Source organism: Pleurodeles waltl, chromosome 3_1 (assembly GCF_031143425.1).
Source record: "Pleurodeles waltl isolate 20211129_DDA chromosome 3_1, aPleWal1.hap1.20221129, whole genome shotgun sequence".
In the NCBI taxonomy this organism is placed as follows: domain Eukaryota; kingdom Metazoa; phylum Chordata; class Amphibia; order Caudata; family Salamandridae; genus Pleurodeles; species Pleurodeles waltl.
In genome coordinates, this window is record NC_090440.1 from 832,750,491 (window position 1) to 832,774,542 (window position 24,052).

At 46.6% G+C, this 24,052-nt stretch overlaps 1 protein-coding gene across 2 annotated transcripts in view; it reads left to right on the top strand.

The window, feature by feature from the left end:
- LOC138284672 (uncharacterized) overlaps positions 1 to 24,052 on the top strand; it is a 215,988-nt gene that overhangs the window by 112,162 nt on the left and 79,774 nt on the right. For both annotated transcript variants that reach the window (XM_069223739.1, XM_069223740.1), the window contains one exon: positions 145 to 516. In XM_069223739.1, the coding sequence (XP_069079840.1) occupies positions 145 to 516 (372 nt within the window). The remainder of the gene's footprint in view (positions 1 to 144; positions 517 to 24,052) is intronic.

Below are 24,052 nucleotides of genomic sequence, written 5' to 3' on the forward strand. Positions count from 1 at the left end.
CAAACATTGAACCGTCCACATGTACAGCTATACAGAGAGGCATAGCTGGGAGTCCTGGGGTGATCCTTTCTTTGGATTTCTGAAATTCTTGTTTTGCTGCCATTCTAATCAGTGCCCATATCTCTCTGCCTCTTCTCTTTTCAGTTCCACCGAAGGTTTCTCGGATTATTACACCATCACTCTTGCTTCACAATACACCTGTTGCTCTAACCTGTCTTATTAATTATTACAAGCCTCAAGATATTGGAGTTTCTTGGTACAAACAATGCAGAGACGGAAGTGAAGAAGATCTAGACCTGCAGCTCTCCCCGTGTATAGGACCTGTATCACGTTCTAAGGGAAAGTATATTCATGAGACTGAGGAACTGACATTTGAAGACCACACACACAGTGTCACCAGTATGCTGACTTTCAAGGCAACAATTGAAGAAGATGATGGAGTTACATACGCCTGTAGAATAAGTCATTTAACTTTGATGGAACCGTTAGAAGTTAAAGAGACACTAAAAATAAAAGGTAAACGTTGCAATCTAAAATACATGTATTTGTGAATGTAGACCCTGGATGTCACACTAGCTCTATAGTAATTTAACAAGTTGTTTATGTATTGTAGTTTTTTTTGTGTAACAAATCATTTTATTAGATTTTCAGGAATACAACTGTGATCACGTCAATAAGCGTACATAAACCAGACACATGTATTTACAATATAAAATTATTCCAAGGAGTGTTGCCATATCGCCCACATGGCAAGGATAGGGATGTGGTACAAAACTGGTGAGGGGTTAATAGGAATGTAAAGGAGTCGCTATGAGAGAGCTGATACTGATAGAACAGGCTATAAGTAGGTTAGATTGTGTGCATGATGCACTGGGTACTAGCATGCAGATGTTGAGATCACATAAGGGGAGGAAGTAATGCAGCATCAGGAGGCTGCTGCATGTTGGTTTGTACGGGACCAAGAATGTATTGAGAGAATGGCAGCATTTACTTGGTTCATAACCGGTGGACAAGTTAGATGTGTGGGGGCCTTCTTTGTTCTTCAGTTGTACGTTGTGTGCCCCACATGTCACTCAAAGTCACAAAGTGAGGATACATTGAGGAGTGAAGTACTGGTAATTTAGTCTGGACATGTGGTCTATCAAGTGTTGCCATGTACAGTTAAATTTCCATTCTGAATGTGTTAGACTATCTTTGATGGCTCCTCCTGTTCCTTCATGGCAGTTATTGGGTGGCTTGTGGAACCATGTGAGGGGCTACCTTTTTCATCCAGAAAAAGTGCTTTGAGTTGTTAGGCCGCCCCTATCATATGACGGATAAGTATCCTGTTGGCCCCTACTATTGCCTCTCATGGTTGAGGGTGCTATGCCCAAGATCACTGAGGTCTGGTCAGCTGGGATAGGGTATCCCAGGGTTTCCTTGATTTCACACAATATCTCCTTCCAAAGCATCTGAATTAGTGTGCATGACCACCATATATGCAGGGATGCCCCTTCTTGCTTCCCTCAATGCCAGCATAGTGTTGAGGTCACAGGGAACATATTATGAAGGTGGGTCGGAGTGAAATACTATCTGTACATAACTTTATAAGCTGACTTCGCAAAATCAGTCCTCGAAATACGGAATCAACTTTACTTGGAGTCCAGAGAGGCCTGACAACCTTTTCATCTCCAAAAACACAGATAGCAATAAATCCTGATTCTCTCTGGTTGATACTGTGTAAGGTCTTGAGATTGTTGTGGCAGAGTCTTTCCAAGTCTTTTGGTGGTATGTCCTTGTGTAAATCCCTCTCCCATCGAGTGTGTGGCAGTGTGGGTTTGTAGTATTGTAGGACATTATGCCATGTGGTCACCCCCATTTGGCCGCTCTGCGGTCAAAAGACCGCGGAGGCCATTCTGGCTTTCCCGCTGGGCCGGCGGGCGACCGCCAAAAGAGCGCCCGCCGGCCCAGTGGGAAAGGCCCTGCAACAATGAAGCCGGCTCCGAATGGAGCCGGCGGAGTTGCAGGGGTGCGACGGGTGCAGTTGCAGTCAGTTGCACCCGTCGCGATTTTCACTGTCTGCAATGCAGACAGTGAAAATGTCTCTGGGGCCCTGTCAGGGGGCCCCTGCACTGCCCATGCCAGTGGCATGGGCAGTGCAGGGGCCCCCAGGGGCCCCACGACACCCGTTCCCACCATCCTGTTCCTGGCGGTAAAAACCGACAGAAACAGGATGGCAGGAAGGGGGTCGGAATCTCCATGGCGGCGCTGCTTGAGATTCAGCCCAGCCAGGGGTATTCCGGAAGGAAACCGCTGGATCCCCTTTTCTGACCGCGGCTTTACCGCCGCGGTCAGAATGGGCATTGAAGCACCGCCAGCCTGTTGGCGGTGCTTCCGTGTCCCTCCACTCTGGCGGTCCATGACCGCCAGGGTTGGAATGAGGGCCTATATGTACTGGGAATTAAACCTTTCTTGCCCAAGTATTGCGTACTTAATTCTATAAGGGTGTGAGAGATCTTGTGGCAGCAGAAGTGTTGGACGGGTGTAAAGTCCAGTATCGGAGCTGGCAACATTAAAGTTGGGATTTCTCTGTGATATGGAACTCTTGTTAGCACTGATCAAACGATTTAATGGATTTTCCTAAGTCCAGTCGTGAAAACTCTTGGCGTCCAAAGCTTAGGTGAAGTCAGGATGTATAGCTATCTGTGTTTTCGGAGATGAAAAGGTTGTCAGGCCTCTCTTGACTCCAAGTAAAGTTGATTCTGTATTTCGAGGACTGAGTTTGTAAGCACAGCAATGCAATCACACTTCAGTCAGAAATGACAAGAGTGCCAGACAAGGTCCCATAGTGAGGGGAAGGCTACTGCACGGGCCATGTAAAACTATTGCTTCTCACTCTCTCATAGTACCCATTCTAAAATATATCGAAGGTGGGCTGCCCGGTAGTAGTCTAAGAGGTCGGACAGGTCAATCCCTCTTCGTCTCGGGGAAGAAAAGAAACTTGTTCAACATTAGGGGTTGTTTTTTATTCCATATGAATGAGCTTGTATGAGATTCCATTTAGGAGCTATCTGACGTGGGGAAGGGTGTGGGTAAGGACTCAAAAAAGTTAAGGAGTCTATGGAGCTTTTGTTTCATTTTTTTAAGACCCTTATTCCGAGAGGGCTAGGAAAGGGTGAGGTATTATGCGGTGCGACAGACACCTCATATTCCAAGTTTTCACTTGGAAAAAAGGGGAATTACATGTGAAAAAAGTATACACTGCAACCAGTTTAACATGCACCAGAGTTTTCTATGTTTTTTATTCAGTAAATTTTAGCAGGCTTCACCTGACGTAATTACTCAGGGGGAAAATTGTGAGGCTGCTACGTTTACTGCACAACTTGTAATTGAGATTCCTGCACAAACCGTTGTTGTGCAGCCCACAGTGTTTACACCTAGACTTACAAATGAGGACCTAAGCATAGTAAACAACATCTTACAAAGCAAATTAGAATAATGGAATGTTAGGAGCACCATTGAAGACTGTGTTGTTAAAGAGGGCCAATACTGGCTGATATTAGATTTCTGTTCAAATTTACAAATGTTTCTATTTCTGCTTCTTACTTTTGAATTTAGAAAAATCTGTCCTTAAAGGTGGAATCTATGTACGTATCGCATCATAGCCTATTTGACTCACATTATAGCTCTCTTTAACGTACATGGTGATTAGAGGAACTTATTGATTTGAATTCCACTTCTGGCCCTAAGAAGACAGTTATTGCACACACTGGAAACTGTGACACACTCAGCAATTGTATAACTTAAATTACAGCTTAGGCATAAGCACAGAGATGGATTTATAAACATTATTTTTATTAGTATTCATAGAAGTAACAAACTATTGGAATCAAAAGGAAGGAATTTGCAGATTTGATCAAGATGCAGTTACATATCACTGAGTAAAACATGCTCATGGGTGAAGACCATGCTAGCCATCCAACTTCAATATAGCCAGGGCCAGGCATTGACCATGCCCATGCCCATTCCCAGGAGTCTTGAGGCTTGAAAATAATTAGGTATTTATTCAGTCATGAAAAATTACAAGGTACTTATTCAGTCAAGAAAAATAGCTGCAGATTCTCTTTGATTTACTATAGTTGAGATTTCTTTAAAAGCATTTTCCCATAAGTCTCTCCATGGACAGTCAGCACGCATATAAAGTAAGGCTTTTCTGAGCTTGGCTAATAGCACGGAAATCTAAAGGAACCTTAGTGTGTAGTCCTTTTACCTGCATTAAGTTCTAGGCCTAGAATAAAATTAAGTACTGAACAATCAAATTGTGGTTAGGTAGCATCCATCATTTACTTCTGCATGTCCTTCCAGAAGCTGTCTATTTTTGACCATTCCCAAATTAAATGAACAAATGAGTCCACAGCATCCTATTTACCTGGGACATGGATCAATGCTTTGTAAGTGCATTGGTGTAATGTATACCATGTGGGTTCTCAAATTGCATTTGTTTTTGTGGGGCATAACAATTTTACTTACCCTGGTAGCAACAGCTCCACCCTGTAAGGCAAACAATACAAAACCTAGATCAGTGTCATCTTTCCCAAGAGCAGTTGCAGCAGACATTGGAGCAACAGCTCTGATTGTGGTGTACAAGACTAACTTTGTGCTAGATTTTGCAATCATTGCAAGAGCTGTGAGGATTTCTCTGTTTGGGGCCTTCTGGAACTTCAACAAATTTAGTTTGTAAGAAGTTGGTATGTTCCTTACCAATACCAAAAATATTCAGGCCTCCTGCTCTCTCTGTTGCCACCACTGCCCTCGAGCTGCTCCTGTCCTAGTAGCCTGCCTACTGCTAAAAGTCAGAAGACCTCTTGCCAGCAGTCCTCGGGGAGCAGGCCCCTGTGCCTGCCACCAGCACCAGCAGAACCCCCCCCCCCCAGTCTTCCTGCCCCCTCGCCATTCTCCCTGCACCTTCATCTTCCCGCCTCCCGCCCTGCCCTTTTCCCGCTCTGCCCAACTTCTGCCTCCCCGGCACCCCTCCATGAGGCCTAAAGGTGCACCAAAAGCAAGCTTGTCTGCACCCGTCCGTGCTTGGACTGCACCCAGCACAGACAAGCTCCTGGACCTCAACACCGGACGGCAAGACTCCCACTGCTGCACGTCCTCCCCGCACTCCACTGAAGGACCTGTCACAACTGCCCCTTCTCCTGCATCACAGGACTGCCTACCCACACAGGACCCAACCCCACTACTTGCCAGAAGACCAGCATCAACCCGAACCGCAGCATTGCGTCCTGCTGAAAGCCAGCTCCCTCAGCAAACATGCCACAGGAATCTGGGACATCATCAACACCCTCACCCCAGATGTCCCTTTCATCATTGAAATGTGGCTCAACCTTGCCTCCAACCCCGACATGGCCACGCCACTGACGGATACAAGGTGATACACCGGTACCGCCCCAACAAGCAGAGCAGAGGAATCGCCAAAATATTCAAGGAAACCATCCAATGCTCCACCACAAACGATACCCCAACGCCTTTCATGGAGCACCTTAACCTCCTACTAAACATCAATGTCAAGACAACCATAAGAGGTGCCCTCGCATACAGACCACCAATACACCGGCCAGCATTCTATGAGACCATCAGCAACATCATCACCCTGCTCGCTGACGACCCCCTCCACTACGTGCTGCTCGGCGACCTCAACTTCCACATCGAGGACCCTGAGGGCACCAACTCCACATCCGTACTGGAGAGCCTCAACAACATCGGACTCACCTAACTAGTCTCCAAACCCACCCGCATAGCCGGACACACCCTCAACATCATCTTCTCCTCCAGCGACAGACTCAAATTCACCCACACCGCAGAACTCTCCTGGACCGACCACACAGTTGTCCATTTTACAATCTCTAAGACCCAGCACCTCATCACCAAGCACCAAAGCGCCCCCCACCGTAGCTTGGGAAAAGTAATTGAGAACCAATGGACGCAGACTCTCAGCACCACACCACCTTGCACATCAGGCAACCTCTACAACTTCCCCACCTGGATCAGCAAATGCTCTAACAAAGTCGCCCCTCTGAAACTGGCAAAAGCCAACAGAACATCAAGACAATCCATCTGGTATACCCCAGAGCTCATAACCACCAAGTACAACTGTCTTGTCCTCGAGAAGCAATGGTGCATCTCCAAGGACCTCTCCGACACTGGCACATCAAGGAGGCCAAAAGGGCAGTCAGCTACACCAAGGAATTCTCCAAAATCATCCAGCAATTCTCCAACCTGGCAGCCACAGAAAACACAGAACACCCCTCGCAACAACTCTGCAACTCACTATCCGAGTACTTCCACAGTAAGATTGCCAACATCTACAACAACTTTTACCCCCAACCCACCTTGCTCAGCCTTGACAACCTCATCTAACCAACGAACCCCAGCCATAACCCCACTCGATGTTCAGACCATCCGCCCATCATGTCCTCCTTCCACTCTGGGGCACCCACCGACCCCGGCCCTCAACATATCTTCAACTTCGGATCCAACACAATCAGCGCTGAACTCACCAACCTCCTGAACACTTCCATCTCCACAGCATCCTTTCCAGATAACTGGAAGCATGCAGACTTCAGATTCCTCCTAAAGAAGCCCTCAGCCGACCCCAGCAACCTCAAAAACTACCATCCGATCTCCCTGCTCTCATACCCAGTCAAATTACTCAAGAAGACCATCAACCAACAGCTCACCAACTACCTAGAACAAAACCACCAACTTGACGCATCACAATCAGGTTTCACGGCCAACCATAGCACAGAGACCATGCCCATTGCTGCAACAGACGACATCAGAACCCTCCTTGACCAAGGAAAAACAGTTGCGTTGATTCTCCTTGACCTGTCTGTAGCATTCAACATCATTGCCCACCACATCCTTGTTTACAGACTCCACAGCATTAGCATTCACCACCATGCCCTCAAGTGGATCATCTCATTCCTCTCAGGACGCACCTAGAGCATCAGTCTACCTCCTTTTACCTCTGCTCCCAAGGACATCATATGTGGCGTGCCCCAAGGATCATCCCTCTGCCCCACTCTGTACTAGACCTACATGACTCCCCTCGCGGACATCGTAAGAACCCACGGACTCAGCATCATCTACTATGCCGACGACACTCAGCTCATCCTCTCACTCAACAAAGACCCCTCTAATACCAAAACCAACTTCCGCAACACCATGACCGATGTAGCCTACTGGGTGAGAGACAGATGCCTCAAATTGAACTCTGACTAAACTGAGGTACTGATCTTCAGAAAGAACACCTCCGCTTGGGACCACATCTGGTGGCCAGAAGAACTCAGACCTACCCCAACACCAACTGACCACGCTCGCAATCCTGGACAGCCAACTGAGCATGAAACAGCAAGTCAACACAGTTGCCTCCTCCTGCTTCCATACCCTCTGCATGCTCTGCAAAATCTCCACAGACGAGCTGCTGGACCTCAACACTGTAAACACCAGAAAGATCAGCGCAAAAGCCCTCGTCACCAGGCGCCTTGACTACGGTGACATGCTCTACATCAGTATCTCCTCCTAGCTCCTCAAAAGACTCCACACAATACAGAACGTGGCAGCCAGACTCATCATCGACATTCCCAAGCGTATCCAGATCTTTCCTCACCTCCGGAACCTCCACTGGCTCCCTGTATAGAAAGGGTGCCAGTTCAAGATGCTCACACACGTCTACAAAGCCCTCTAGAAACAAGGACTTTCCTACATCAAGCACTCGCTGAACTGCCATCTTTCCCCAAGGCACCTGCATTGCACTTCACTTGCACATGTCTCCTATATCCATCACACCCACAGTGGGGGCCACACATTCTCCTACATTGTTGCCAAATCCTGGAATGACCTCCACCTCCGAACGGTGTCCTCCCTGGCAGACTTTACAAAGCAACTCAAGACCTGGCTTTTCGACGCAGACGCAGTAACCCTTAGCTCCCCCACATCCCTAGGGATGATAGTGTTGCGCTTTAAAGATTGATTGATATGTCAAGACATCAGCACATCTGAACCCCTTATCTTCAAATATTTGTTAATAGTCCATCATGTGAAAGGATGTGAAGTGCACCTGCACATCAGGGATAAAAGTGAATACCACTACATTCATGGAATGTAGTACAATTCTTTACCACCAATATCAAGCCTGGCATTAGGGCTACTGTCAAAAAGTGGTCTCTAAGAAAATCTGTAGAGTCCCCTTCTTGGTTGCCGGAGGAAAGGCTACTTCCTAGTAGCCAATGTACCACCATGAAAAGAACAGTTGATGTGAAATATGTTAAGTGTCTCCTTAACAGGGTTCCAGTGAGGAGTAAAAATCTTGAACAGAAACAGTCACAAAAGGGCTAAGAATGCAATGGAAAATATTTGAATGAATCTGTTGCAACACATTTACCTCTTGTGACTGTTTCCCTTATATATATCTTGAATTGACAGGCCTAAAAAAAATCTACTTGCTCACTCCCTATGGCGAGAGATATTTTATCAGGTCGAGCTATTTTTAGGTCCTACTTGTACCTTCTGGCGAGTTGACAAAGAACAGGTGTTCTCTTCAAACAGAAAGTGTTCAGAGACAGGTTGTCGTGTAGGCTCTCTTTATCCTAATGAGGCTTTTGGATTCGGGCGGCAGAATCCCCTGAATTGTGAGGAAATGAGTCCAATCCCACATCATATGACAGCTGTCTGCCTAATCCAGGTTTTCTGGTTTACAAACAGCGCCTCATCTCTGCCCAAGAGCAGGGATAATTGTGGCAACTGGCGCATGACAGAAATTACTCCTCAGGGAAATCGTGGTCGATCAGATCTCATCCTTTTCTCTTGTTGCAAAGACAAACAGAGGCAGAGAATGTTCAATAAGGTTTATTGAATTAGCTGCATCTTAGATAAAATGGCATAAATTGCTTGCTATAACTAGGATGATAAGACACGCTAGAAGCAAAATAGTGACAAGAAAAGTGAAGCACAGAAAAAGTCCCACCATATTGTCACCAGGAGATATATGTGGTTCGTACCTAAGCTATGTTAGAGCACAGCGTGATAAGCCCTAATCCACACTTGAGGTTTCCCCACTGGGAATACATCATCCCCATACCTGAACAGGGAACCCTGGTGTGTAGAAAGACACCATCCCCATGTAGGCCAGGGATCCGGTAGTCTAAGTAAGCAGCTGTAATGAAGACAATCAGTATTCAGCATGCGGTCATCTGGCTGGAATCTTTCTCTAACGTTTATGGGACAGAGAAGTGTTTTTATAATAAAACAGCTGATGTTCTGAGAAAATGTCCCCTCGTAAGGATGTGTATTTCTCTGTGAATGTTGGAGACGCGGCGTTCCACTTTGCCGGAAACTCTATCAGGCTGCAGCCTTGAGGAAAACACAGATTGAAAAGAATGTCTTGCTAGAAATGCAGTGCTTTCCTAGGCGAAAGAACAACTAGATAAAGAAAATAAAACAGCACCGCAAATGTGGCCTATGCTAGAAAAATAAAATGAAGCTGAATAAAATGTATCTGGGCTAAAGTGCACAAACGGCAGGCCTAGTTGCTAAAATAACGTGTATAAAAACATGGCTAAAATAGCTATACAACAAGGTCACAAGTCAGTTTGTCTTTTTTTCCTTCTGACTGCAGAGTTGCAGGAATTTGTAAGGTGAGCTGTCTGACCTGCTTTAAAAAGTGTGAAATGTAACGCCGTAGAGTGTCAGGTTTTTCACAGCATTTAAATAACTGTACAAGCATTTCAAAATATATGCCAATAGTTGTGAAAGCCTATTTTTTGTACTTCTGAGTGATGCAAAAAATATTTTAATAGGATGAACACTTTCCTCGGTGATGTGAAAACGATAATTATCTTTTCTGAAACCTAATTTTCACAGATTATTGTTAATAAACTATATAGTTTTATCAGTAGAGCTGCAAGTTAGTAGGAAGGTTTTTGGACAATTCTTAAAAATGTACTGTCTGTAAATGACAGTGTGCTACTGCATCATGCTTTAGTAATATATTTTTTAAAGTGAGTTTTTAAACATAAACTGAGAAACACTTCTGCCCTGATGGCAATGCTATTAGTAAACTAAGAGACACCATAAAAAAAAAATTACAACATGCCTAAATTCATAGCAGTACATAGCAGTAAGTACAACCTATAGTGCATGGTCCCATACAAAAATCTAAAATTCAGGGACCAAAATATGAAAATGCATAAAAACATCCAGATATCAAAGGACAGATTTCTATGAGGTGTGCAAAAAGTGCAAATATGTGATAATAGCAACATACATAGATTGAAAATGTTTCGGTGGTCCCTAGAAAATGCAACGGTATGGTAATGGTAACATAACACATTCTGTACATTGCAGAATTAACAATTGCAGCTTTTGGTACATAAAGTGCCAACCGAGTCCAGGGATATAAAAATATGGTGAACATCTACAATGTCCCAGAACCAATCCGGGACAGAATTAAGCTAGCAGATCAGATCTTTCCTGATTTTTCCAATTGCACATTTGCTCAGTACGAAGAGTTAGAACCCCTAGCGTAAGTTAAGTTAGCCATAACAGGCATCATCTCAAACAGCCTACAGATGTCCATTGATGAAAGATTAAACACTTATGACATCTGTGGTAGAGGCCTGCACCGCACCTGATTTGCGGCATAAGGGAAGAATCCACCTGGAGTTTGGATTTTTGTACTTGTGGCAAATTACTAAAAAGTGTACCTTAGTTTCTGCCATATAAGGACAAAAGGGGCAGTCACTCTTCGTCCCCCCCCCTCTTTTCCCCACCGTGAGGTAAAAGCTCTGAGTGGCAGTGTGCCAACACAAAAACGAGTGTACAGAGACTTAGGTGCAGAAGGGATGATTCTATCAAGGAATGGCTCAAAGTATGGGGTACATTTATGGCTTAAGAAATTATCTGTCGGGCTATTTGACCTCGCCTCATGCCATGGCTTCTGTATAGCATACTCCCAGTAAATGCCTTTGACCCATTTGGCTGAATTACTCCTTAGATTGCTAGGGTCTTCCCATACACCCTAAAGCTTTAGTTTGCCGCTTAGGAGTTTCATGGCTTTAAGTTAGGGTGTATTGCAGTAGCTCCTGCCGTGCAATGCAATGCAGCTTTAAAAAGGGCCATCTCCTGGGTCGTCCATATTCTTACCCAGTGGGTCAGGATTTTTTAGGTGGGCATTTTGATCAACCCTTTAAGGCTCAAATACCATCTTAGGGGTATGAGTGGTGTACTCACTGGGACATTTCAGAATTGATCTTACAAATTTGTATTCTGTTATATTTATTTGTGAAGTCGGAGCCGAGCCCCCAAATGTCCGCCCCATACATCGCTCCACGCAGTACATGAGAGCACAGAAGGGTATTGCCAGCGATAAGCAGTACAGGCTCCAGCTATCTGGGAGCATCATGTTCACACTTTTTCAAAGCTTCCACTATGCCGTCCATAAACCGGAAAGAAAGTGTGGGGGGCCAGTACACATACCTGCCTCACCCCTTCTTTAACAAGAATCTTGGGGAACAGGTCACCTTGTTCACTCCATCTAAACTGAGTGTATGTGTATATATATATATATGTGTGTGTGTGTGTGTGTGTCTGTGTGTCTGTGTGTGTCTGTGTGTAAAATCTGACAAGAAGATGGAGAAGATTGGGTGGAATTCCATTTGCACCAGGACTACAGAGAATATACCTCTACTACAGGGGTGTGGAATTTAATAAAATATCTACTTGTCTGTGGGACAGGTGTCTTCTTAAATCTACTTGTCTTGTAACAAAATCTACTTGTCCCTTTGGTGCCATGTAGTGCGGCAACAAATTATGGCAGCAATCTCATTATGTAAGAGCTCTGATAATAACCTCTCTGATTATTCCAGGGCTACTACTATAGTGGGGCTTGAATACTTTGCGGCCCTACTGTAGCAATTTCCCTATTTTGCCACCTTTCCGCAGATCTACATACTGGGACTGGAGGAAGCAATAATCAATAGTTCCAGGGCTAGAATGCCTTTGAGTCTGCAAACCTACTAACTTGCATGTTTTAAGGATTTTCACTAGCTCTTCTCTAATATTTTCCATAATGAGAAAGGTTGGAAATTTACTCCTGACAAAGGCAGAAGTAGACGTTCTTCCAGGGTTTGGAAAAAAAGTGGTTGGAGGGAAAGTGAACTTGTAAACGCTAATCTACAAATGCATATTTGCTCATGCTAAAATATAGCTCACAAAATATTTTCTAGGAGTACGATTTCCTGGTCTGCTTCTGTAAGTTTTAGTGAATTCATGAAAGCCAGTAATTCAAATACATATATCATGGGTGCACTTTTGTGACTTTCTTTGAGAATTGGGTCCCTAATTAGGTCTGGCGTTAACAGAGATATTTTGTGTTTTATTAAACTTCTATTTCTCTATCTGTCGTCTGGCTTTACTGTGAGTGATCAAATTCTGCCCTTCCATAAATAGCATATTGGCACATAAGTTAGTTTTGTTCAGTGCCAGGAACTACTGTGGCAATCAGTGACATGACGAAACTAGAGGGCCCCCTGCAAAGAACATGGAGGGGGCCCCCCTCCAAACTCACTCAGGGCAGGTGCTGTGATGAGGGGGGGCCCTGGGAGGGGGACTGTGGGGCCTTTTAGACCACTGGTGGCAATGTGTGCTTTTTGAGACCATAAACTTTTTGGTCATAGACGAAATATCTGATCGACTGTACCTATATTCTTGCTGATGCCTGCCTGTAAGTGCTACATGACCTGGTGTTCTTCCATCCTTTTCTGCAAACAAAGTAGCACTTGTCTACGTTTTTGTGTGTTATCAATAAGGCTAATTGGTTTGTAATCTGCAGGAGTGTCTTTTGGGCATTTCTTGTGAATTGGGACAATTATGGCACCTTGCACGACTCTGGAATTTTGTCCCCTTTTAGTATGCTGTTTCTTAACATGTTCAGATAGAGTACCCAAATGTCTAGCTCTGAGTGGAATGGATCCACTGGTATACTATCTGGACCTTTGGCTTTTTCCTTTTTCATATGTGAGAGAGTCACCCTAGTTCCCTGTTGTGTAAATTGTGTTAGAGAAACACCTGTGTCGGAAAGTGCCCTCTTTTTGGCATGGTTACTCCCATTTTTTGCCTGCTGTCAGTATTTTTTGACTGTTTCCACTGGGATACTGCTAATCAGGACCCCAGTGGTTGTGTTCCCGCCCCTTCTAAATTTGGTTGCTTAGGACTTTGCACATCCCACAGCTGGCATACTGGTGCCCCCATATAAGTCCCTAGTGTAGAGTACTTAGGTACCCAGGGCATTGGAGCGCCAGGGGTTCCCCATGGGATGCAGCATGTATCATGCCACCCATGAGAGTCCGTGCAAAATGTGTCTGCAGCCACATGCACCCTTTCACTACAGGTCACTGCACCAGGTCACTGTAAGTCACCCCTATGGTAAGCCCTCCTAGCCCAGAGGGCAGGGTGCCGGTACCTGTGTGTGAGGGCACCCCTGCATGAGCAGAGGTGCCCCTACCAACTCCAGCTGCATTACACTGGGCTTTGTAAGCATGGGGAAGCCATTTTACCCGTGTACTGGACACAGGCCACTACCTATGTCCAGCTACATAATGGTAACTCTGAGCCTGGGCATGTTTGGTAGCAAGCATGTCGGAATCATACCCCAGTACTGTTGCCAGTATGGGTTGTATGATTCCATGCAGTCTGGGTGCTCCTTAGAGGATCCCCAGCATTGCTCTACTGGTCTTCTGTGGTTTACTGGGCAGCCCGTGTTGCTGCCACCTATCTCAGAAAGGTTTCTGCCCTGCCGGTGCTTGACCAGCTCAGGCAGAACAAAGGATTATTCATGGGAGAGTGAGGTAACACCCTCTCCCTTGGAAATATGTGTTACATGGCATGGGAGGGGTAGCTTCCCCAAGCCACCAGTATGGTTTGAAGGGCACATATGGATAACTGGGTCCCCCGGTCCCTGCTCTGGTGTGAAACAGGACAAAGAAAAGGGGAGTGACCACTCTCCTGTCCATCACCACCCTAGAGGTGATGCCCAGAGCTCCTCCAGGTGGCCAATTGATTCTGCCATCTTGATTCCAAGGTGAGCAGAGGCCCCTGGGAGCATCTGAGTGGCCAGGTGGTCACCCTGCTAGGTGACCAATCCCTATTCCTGGGCTATTTAGGGTCTCCCACTTGGGTAGGTCCTCAGATTTGACGTGCAAGATTCCAGCAGGACTCCTCTGCATGGTTTACTTCATCTTCTGGCCACTGGGACTGCAAATGGATCCTCCAGGACTGACAATCTGCAACTTCAGCAACAACTTCGCTCTGTAACATTGTTTCTCCGGGTCCTTCCAACAAGTGCAACATTTCCCCGGCTGTGCATCCTCTGAGGGCGGCGAGTCTTCAGCCTGCACAAGAGGTAAGCAAGAATGTCCCTTGGAGTGACGGAGTCACTCCCCTGCATTGGAAGGCACCAGCTGCAATAACAACCAGCTGCATGGGTCTTCTCTCCTCTGGAGCATCGTGGATCCTGCATCACAGGTGATGGCCTGGAGTGGTCCCCTTGGTCCTCTCTACCAGCTATCCAACTTGGAAGACGGTAAGCCCTTGCCTGTCCTTGCAGGACAGTACTCCTATGCACTGCGACTCTTGAAACTACCAAGGCTTGTTTGTTCCTCCTCCAAGGGATCTTCAGGCTCCTTGTAGTCCCAGGTCCCAGCACTTTGTCCTGCAAAGCAGTCTCCTGCCTGCTGCTCCAGTGACGTGGGACACTCCTCCAGGTGTGCTGAGTGGGCCTCACTGCGACCCCTGTGCCTGCTGCCGGTTGGTTGCCTATGGGGCTGCCTCCTCTTCTTGTGACTCTTCCAGCTGTTGAGGATCACCCCGGACCCTCCTTCTTGGGTTGAGTACTCTGGACCTTGCCAAGGCTTGTTAGTGGTTTTCCAGCACCACTAACTGACTGCATCTTGACTGACGATGTGGGACATCACTTGCATCACTTCTGGAACACCTCTTCATCTCCGGTACTGCACTGCTGACCTTCTTCGTCCACCGTCAAGCGTGTCCTGCATCCAATGAAGAATGGGTAGTGGCTCCTGCCGCAACCAGACACTCCATCACAAACTGATCTGGTGGGGTCTGGACCATTTGTAAAGGGCGGAGCCGGCTATGTAAATTAGACAATATCAGTTTCGTGAAAAAATCCTCACTATAATGTTACGATAGTCAGCAATCGCCACTGTATACTGGTGTGGGATGACCACATTCCATCTCCCATCTGCTTCTCGCCTTAGTTTTCCTCACAAAAAAAGCATATAGATCTGAGGTAAGTTTTTTATCGGTTGTGCGGGTAAGCAGCTAGCGCTCAAAGCCCGCATGTCGGCGGATCGTTGTGGAGATCACCCAAAGGCACACCACCAAATATTGCCAGTGTGCCGTCGATGGTATTTCAAAATCCTCCTGAATTCACGGGAATTCCACGATGCCGTCGGCATCGAAAGAATTCCCAGCCCTTTTACAGTTAGAGTTCTGCTAAATCTGAAATGAGGAGCCAGTGAGTCCCAGCAGAAAGTCTGGGTTGCCAATAATCGGTGTCTGCAGAGATATGGGAGTGGACAGTCCCTTTTTTAAATACACCTTATCCCACACCTCCATTGTGGCTTACAATATGAGGGAAATATAAACCCCGGGGGTCTAGATGCCTTAAGAAGCCACGGTATCTTCTAAATGTGTTGCCCTGCCACTGCCTGATTAATGAAGCACCAGTGCTTCTCTGTTCTCACCCGTGACCATTCCACCTTAAATTGCAATTGTGCCACCTGGTAGTAGCTCAGCAGGTGAGGCACCCCCAGTTCACCCTCAGACACCGATAAATAGGCCTCTGCCTTTGCCATTCCCACCTTTTTCCCCGCCCAGTTGAACTCCCAGAACAGGTTCTGTAGCTTATCTAGAAATCCAGATGGTGGTTGCATAACAAAAAGCGCTTTAGGCAACAGCGTTATTTTGATTGCTGCCACTCGCCCCAGCCAAGAGAGGCCATATCCTCTCATCTAGTCAGTTCCAGGTGTGCGCTGTTCAACAAAGTGGAGTAGTTGCTATGAACTATATCTGGCAGCGCAGGGTATATCTGCAGGCCCAGGTACCTCACCCCCTGCTCCGCCCTTGCAAAGGTCAGATCGTTCTGCAACTGTGCCACGTCCGCTTCCGGGACTGCGAGGTTTAGGATAGAGGACTTGGTTAAGTTTGTTTTAAACCCTGTCGCTGCTCCAAATGCTGTTAACTCCTCCATAATCACCTGGAAGGAGTTCTGCGGTTTTGACACATAAAGCAGCACGTCTGCTGCGTAGAGTGCTATATTGTGGGATCTACCGCCCATTGGAATCCCGTATATGAGCGTGTTTTGGCGCAGTTGTCAGCAAATGGTTCCATGTACAGAGCAAAGAGTGACGGCGACGGGGGCAGCCCTGTCGCATGCCTCTAGAGAGGGGGATCGGCCTGGCCATGGAACCATTCACTCTCACCACTGCCTGGGGGAGTTATAGTTGCACAAGATCCAGTGACGAAACCGTGGCCCCAACCGGTACAGAGGTAGAATCAAACTCAGGAATCCCCAAAGTACACTATCGAATGCCTTCTCCACATCTATCAATAGGAGTAGAGAAGGCATCTTAGCCCACTGGATCTTGTCTAGAATATGGCATAACCTTCTAATATTGTCCATACATGTTTGTTCTGGGATGAACCCAGTTTGATCCGGATCCACCAGTCCCTGCATAGATGGTCCCAGCCTGGTTGTCAAGATGCCCATAAAGAGCTCAGCATCTGTATTTAACAGTGTGATTGGCCGGTAGGATGCGCACACTTGGGGCTTAGGGATCACTATAATCGTACCTAATTGCATTGAAGGGGTGAGCTTGCCAGCTATCGCAAACCCATTATTTAGTTGTGCCAGAATAGGAGCTAGAAGGACCTCGAAGCACTTGTAGAATTCTGCCCCAGGCCATCTTGCCCCGGTGCCTTCCCTGCCTGGAGGCGCTGGATAGCCATCAGGACCTCAGTAGCAGTAATATCTTTGTCCGGAATGACCCGATTGCTTTGTGGGAAAGAGGTCAATGAGATTGACTCCAGATATTTCTCTATCCCCACTGGGTCTAGCCTCTCCACTGCATACAGGGGGTATAACATGAGTCAAATTCCCTGAGGATCTGTTCATCTTCCCCCAATACGCTCCATTTTGCGTTCTAATATAATTCGCCCTTTGCTGCGCTGTTTGGGCGTGGAGATGGCATGCCAACAGGAGTCCTGCCTTATTTCCCCCTTTGTTTTGTCCGTAAGAGGGTGTATTCTGTTCTGGTTGTGTCTAGGGCTTTTAGTTGTTTGCGGGTTACCGTGAGCTCACTACATACTGCCATCAAGCAAGTACTCTTATGTGTCCTCTCTAGTTACTGACTCGGTTTTCCAGGTTCTTGTGTTTATCACGCCTACTTTTATTGAAAGGCTCCACTATGGCAATAAACTGGCCCCTAGTAACCACCTTCCTCGTGTCCCACAGGTGTTTCCAAGGTGTCATTAACCTTCAGGAATGTCTCTATCGCCCTCTACTGTTATATCCTCGTACTCAGGGAGTTTAATGTTCGGGCGCCTCTGTTTAAGAGCTGGACGGAGTCCGCGTGTCAGGAGACACAGCGCAATCGGGGCATGGTCCGATAGGGCCGCTACCCCGATTTCTACCAGGGTTACCATGCTAAGTACCCGTGGTGTGGCCAGGTTTAGGTCTAAGCATGCATAGGTCTGGTGTGATGCTGAGTAATAACTATATATCCTCTAACTGCAGGGTTTTACACGCGCCATATGTCTATCAACCCTGTCCCCTCCACCCACTTTCTGAAGCCTGTGGAGAAGGTTCCCGTCTGGCCATGTCGCTGAGCTGATCTATTAAGATGGGTATCCGGGACGATATTGTAGTCCTCCTTTATGAGTACATCTGTATCGGGAGTGGAGAGAACCAGACCCATGGGTTCTCTAAGGATTTGCTCCTGGTGGTCATTGGGGCCATAAATGTTTGCTAACATGAACCTAAACCTCTGTATGTCCATTCTTAGTGCCAGCAGCCTCCCTTTTATTTCAGCCTGCATGCCCGGCACCTTCCCCTGGAAGTGAGTGGCCACCAATATTGCTACTCCCGCCTTCTGCCCACAGCCCGATGGGTGGTATTGCCTATCAAACCAACCAGATCTCAATCTCTTCCAGTCTGCCCAGGCTAGGTGTGTTTCTTGCAACAGACAGATGTCACATTTGGATTCCAGAAGAGAAAGTAGGGCCAACCTTTCACCTGTGTGTTAAGTCCCTGGATATTAAGACTAAGGGGGTTACTCCAACTTTGGAGGAGGTGTTAATCCGTCCCAAAAGTGACGGTAAAGTGACATATATACCACCAGCTGTATTATGAGTTCCATAGGATATAATGGACTCGTAATATGGCTGGTGGTAAATCCGTCACTTTTCCGTCACTTTTGGGACGGATTAACACCTCCTCCAAAGTTGGAATAACCCCCTAAGTATGGTTATTGTAATTTGTGAACTATGGGGCAGTTTGGCATCGTCCTCTCTGTCCATGTGGGGTGCTATCTGTGCTAGCTACGGATGGACCACTTGGGGACCTGTCCCCGTGAACTGTTTCCCAGAAGAGCGTCAGTTGCAAAATAGAATTAGAAAACCAGAACAAGTACACAACAATTAAACCAATTAGTTCTCCACCCAGGAGCAACACAAGGTCCAACTCTGGGGTAGAGCATTGTGCCCCACGATGTCCACTCATCACCACCATCCGCCATCGGCTCCTTCTGGGCCACCACCGCCCATCTCTTCTCTAGCCCACAGCCACAACAGCGATGGGAAAACCTCCCGTCGGCTCATTGCCCGGGCCTCTGCCTCAGCTCAGGCAACCAACTTCCTCGCCATAGTTAGTCCTCTGCCTCCACCTCCGATTCACTCCCTTGGCTCCTCAGTCGGAGAAGCAATGCTGCTCTCTCTTGTCTGTTTTCGTCTTCAGAGGGTGTGTGCGTCTTTGTTTTTCGATGTTTATTTCCGTGACATCGGCTTTCCACAGGCATCGCCTGTGCCTGGCTCATGGTTGAAGAGGACGACTCTCCTTGGGCCACCGGCATGTCCAGTAGGGAGGCGGCTTCCTCCAGCGTACGGATACTGCACGTCTCATTCTGCCGTACAAATTGCAGACTGAACGAATGACCCCATTTATAATGAATCCCATTTTCTCTGAGGATTACCGTCACTGGTCGGACGGTACAACACCTCTGCAGAGTCAGGGGCGAAAGATCCTGGAAAAAGTACAGTTTATGCCCTTGAGATTCAATCGCCTTTAGGTCTCTGGTTGCTGCTAAGATGGTTTTCCACTGATGATAGTAATTTAGGCATGTAAGAATATCCTGTAACTGCCCAGGGAATTGGGTGGGTTGACGTACCCTGTGTGTGAGATCTAACAGGATAGCCTGATCTTTGAGTTCTCGGGTGACATGGCGAAAGAGATGGATCACAAAATCTTCCAGCTTCCTGGTGATCGCTTGCCTCTAATGCAAATATTTGAGCGCTGCAATCTATTTTCCAAATCTTCCAGGCGATACTGCAAGTCTCTGTTGCTTTCCTTCAGGTCAAGAATCGCCCTCCTGTGCTGGTCTATCTCCTCCTCCTGGGCATCACGGGTGCGCTCGACCATGTCCAACTGATGTCCAACCTCTGCCATTTCCCTGTTCAGGTCCTTAACGTCTGCTCCGGTTTCCTGCTTGAGAGTGGCAAAGTAATTGCGCAAGACTCCGAACAGCCGCTCAAAGAAGGCCTTCGTTATAGGGGCAGCATCATCTTCCTGGCTTGCTCCCCTTTCAGCCCCTTCAGCATTCATTGGCTTCCCTCTGGGGGGATCTAACTTTTTTGCTGGAGTCTTGCTGAGCAGGCCTTTGATGGTTCCCTCTTTGTTATTTTGGTGCTGCAAGGGCATGGCTACAGTGCTGAGGGTGTCTTGCAGTGCCTGATCAACGCTCTCCACAGCCGTTCAAATTGTTCTGGGTTCGTCAGCCACCGGGGGGGACCTACCAAGCACTGCAGTGACATCTCACCCCTTCCTCCTTTCCACTGTAGCACACATGCTGGCCCAGCACCCCCAGCAGGGCCCAGTGTGCCTCTCTTCAAAATGGCGATCCTTCAGGTGCTCCTTGTCCTTTTTGCCTTCACTCAAGGTCAGTGCCTATGTGGCGCCCTGGGTCCACACCTCTTTTGCCTCACAGCGCCGCTAGTGTATGGGGGGACCATCAGCTTCGCCCCCCTTGCTGCTTTCTGTTCCCTCTGCCCGATCAGGCCAGGGAAGCGGGCCGGGTCCCAACGCAAGACCGCTACCTTCTCCACCGACGCCTTCTCTCACTGCTTCGTGGCTCCCTCTGCTCCTTCATATCCGGTGTCTTCAGCGCAGCCTACCCTGGTGCTGCGCCTGGCCCTGTCTCTACTGGGAATCTCCAGCTGGCGTGGGCAATCTGCGGCCCGCACTTCCCCTCCTGGGCTGTTTTCTGGGTCCCTGGCAGCCGAGAGACAGGGTCTCCTGCCTGCACCCTGCTCACCTCGTCTCTTGTCGCCTCCTCCACTCCGTTCCATGTTGCTGGTCTCTTTTCGGGCCTCCGCACTTCAGGGTCACGCTTGGCCTTTGGCTGCCATGTTGCCGGTGCTCCTCAACCACCCGGCTCAGGCCTTCTCTCTTCTCTGTATGGCCCCGACAGGGGCCCGCTGTGGGATCTTGCTTCCCCCCTCTCTGTGCCATCCCAGCTCAATCACAGCACCGTGCACCAAAGGCCTCCGCTGCTCTCAGCCGCTGTGCTATCATGCTGTCGGCCCTGTTCCGTGCCCGGGTCCGACCCCTCAGTTTGTCTTCTTCTGCGCGGCGCTGCCCCATCAGGGGTCTGTTGCATGCTCTTGCTGCTCCCCCTGCTCTGCTGCCCCCAGCTCCGATGTGGGTCAGCAATCGGGTAGCCCGCTGCCTTCTTGGCCAAAATGCTGACGGCAGAGTTCCTTAGAAACACTCCTACCAGTGCACCTTCTTGGCCATGTCCCCCTCAAAGTTTTTTTTAAGTTTTTTTTTCTGTTTGCAATAGTAGCCTTCACATTCCCTTACAGCTGAACCATGCAATGGTGCAAAGTTGCTTACTAGGGATTTTCTTTACTAATCACCAAAGAAGTTAAATCTCTGTTTGAGGCAGTGACAGATATACTTTGTACTTTCTTTACTTTTAACTTTGCAGTAAAGATATTTAAATTTCAAAGATTATAAAGTCCATGAGCCCCAGGGTAGCATTAGTTCTTTGGAAACGCAATGTGAATGCACATCTGTCCTTAAACATCCCATATGCTTTGTGAGCTCCTATGCTTTCTGTGTTGACATACAACAATTAATACTGATCTTCTTTTCTAACCAGATGTTTAAAAACCAACACCATAATTAGGCACATAACTAATTTGGCAACAAAGGGTCCGTTTTTGAGAGGACAGTCTCTCACTCCACTTAAGTTGACCTTTAACTCTGACCCTGTTAAAATGAAACTGTAGGTGGGATCAGCTCTTGCGTCAGATCTTTACCACTTATCACCAACATCTACTTATTATGTTATACCTCATTCAGCAAAAGTATACATCTTCCTAAATTTGCATCACTATAAATATTTACTTCTCTGGTGAAACTGGAGGCTTATGTTGAGCTTGGCCACAGCTTGAATTACCACCACAGAGCCACTTGAGCAGCGACATTTAATGGATGCTTATTCACCTGACCCATCAGCAACTTAATGATGTCAGACAGACTAACACTTGCTTGAAAAGCCTTCGGACTACGTCCCCTTTAGTGATATGAGGTACAAAAGCATGACGTCAATGCGATGTCCATGGCCATGATGCCTATGATTGGATAAGATACTGTGTTGAAGATTCCTTAGTGTAATAAACCTATTTACCTTATCGAGAAGTAGAAATCTTTCATCCTCTGCTCTTATGCTCTAGGCATCAGACTATGCATACCTTTGGCCTTGTTAGAAATACTTGGTAGCAGATCACTTTAGGAAAACATTGCTACTACCAAAGCTAGCTACAATTGAGAATCCATACGTGGGATAACAACAAAAGTAAGGCACTATTCAGAGCTGTCAAACACTGCCAGAACCCCTTTTTACCACCCGATTCCTCAAAGGAATCGATTTGCATTAATGTTTTTAAAATGTCCACAGTCATTCTCAAAATTATCAACTGTACCCCTCATTGTAAAACCTGACAAATGCCCACATCTTATACTGCTAACCTACAAGTTTTAAAAGCAGATGCATGTGATAATGACCTAATTCCATCATTTATTATGAAATCACTGCATACAGACCCTTCCAACCATCTTGGCTATTATAAATACAACTAATGTCACAAAGATCATCTCTTTCTCCATGAAGACGGGTCCTATCTTCTGTGATGCTATTAATTGTGTTTGACCAATGACTTTGTGTTTCACCACTGCGCATATTAGTTGCTCAGTGTTCACCAGTAGCACATTACATGTTGTGTTCAGTTTAGCTGCCTATTGGCTTTAACATGGCATTAGCCATTACATTCTGTATTCAGTTTAGCTGCCTATTGGCTTTGACATGGCATTAGACATTGCATTTGGTATTTAACGTGGAGTTAGACATTGAAGATGAGCTGTGTTTTTCCAAGCTGTGTTTTTCCACATGATAGACCAAGCTGTGTTTTTCACACCAGACCCTAGCTGATAAGAGCGCGTAGATTTTGTGTTTACCTCTCAATCCAGTCTGAGAACGAGTGAAATTTGGAGAATTGGCCACTCTCCAAGTTTATTCGGTTCTCACACTTTTAACGATGGCTCTGGGCAACAGCAGAAGTAGAAAATATCTTTTTGACTTCAGACAGGAACGGACGACAGTTGCCTGTCCCCGTTTGGGTAGAAAATCTCTTTTTTGCAGTTGAACTGGAGTCATCAACTTGAAGCCCCAGAAAGATGAAGCAGAGGGATAGGCCCTACAGCCCTACGGTGACGCAATTTTGACTTTTATGCTTTGCTTTGAAGTTATGCTATAATATAATCACATGTATTTGCTGTGTACGTTGCAACTGAGAAGTACTTTCATATATTTTGCTTTCATTGCTGCTACTACTTTTGAACGTTTGCTTCCAACCTACTAATTTCGTCTCTCAGGAACCTGGTGGTGAAGTGATAATAACAATAAATGTCTTCTTTAAACTAAGAAGTGCATTCCAGAGAAGTTTTGTAAGCTCGGTCATAAGATAAGATAAGAGAAGGAAAGCAGAACATCTTCCCCTGCTCAAAAAAAGGAAACCTTATACCAGATGAGTTCTGCACTTTTTCCTAGGAATAATTCATATAGGGGTAGTAGCTAGCCACCTTCATGAGCACCTTGATCCTCTTATCCTGGTCCAGTAATAACAGTATGGGTTTCACAACTGATCTTTTATAGAGACAGCCACCATTGAGGGAGTAGATGACAACTGCTTCAGTCACTGAAAATTGTGACCCATTTCTCTTGGTGTTGGTAGACCTGTCAGCTGCCTTTGACACAATCAACCACTATGTCTTACTAGCCTCTCCTCATTCATGCATAGGAATCAACAACACTGTTTAAATGTGTTTACCTAGTGGCACGCTGGAAGAGAATGGTTTTTACAGATTAAATGCCCCAAATTTACCATAATTGTTGGTGTTTCCTGGAGTTCTACATACATTTGTTCTCAACCCCTTAGCATTGCTGTCCATCAGTATTATGGCATCACCCAACTATATACCTTAGCCTTTTTGGCTAATTACATCTTTACACGCAGATTATGCCTGGAAGATATTCAAGCTTGGGTGTCTTGAGAGCATATGAAAAGAAAACCTACAAAGACTTCAGTTTGGCCTCCTAAAAAGAGAAAATTGAAGCCCCTCATCAAGGCTTGGCTCACCAGTGTCCATCTAGAT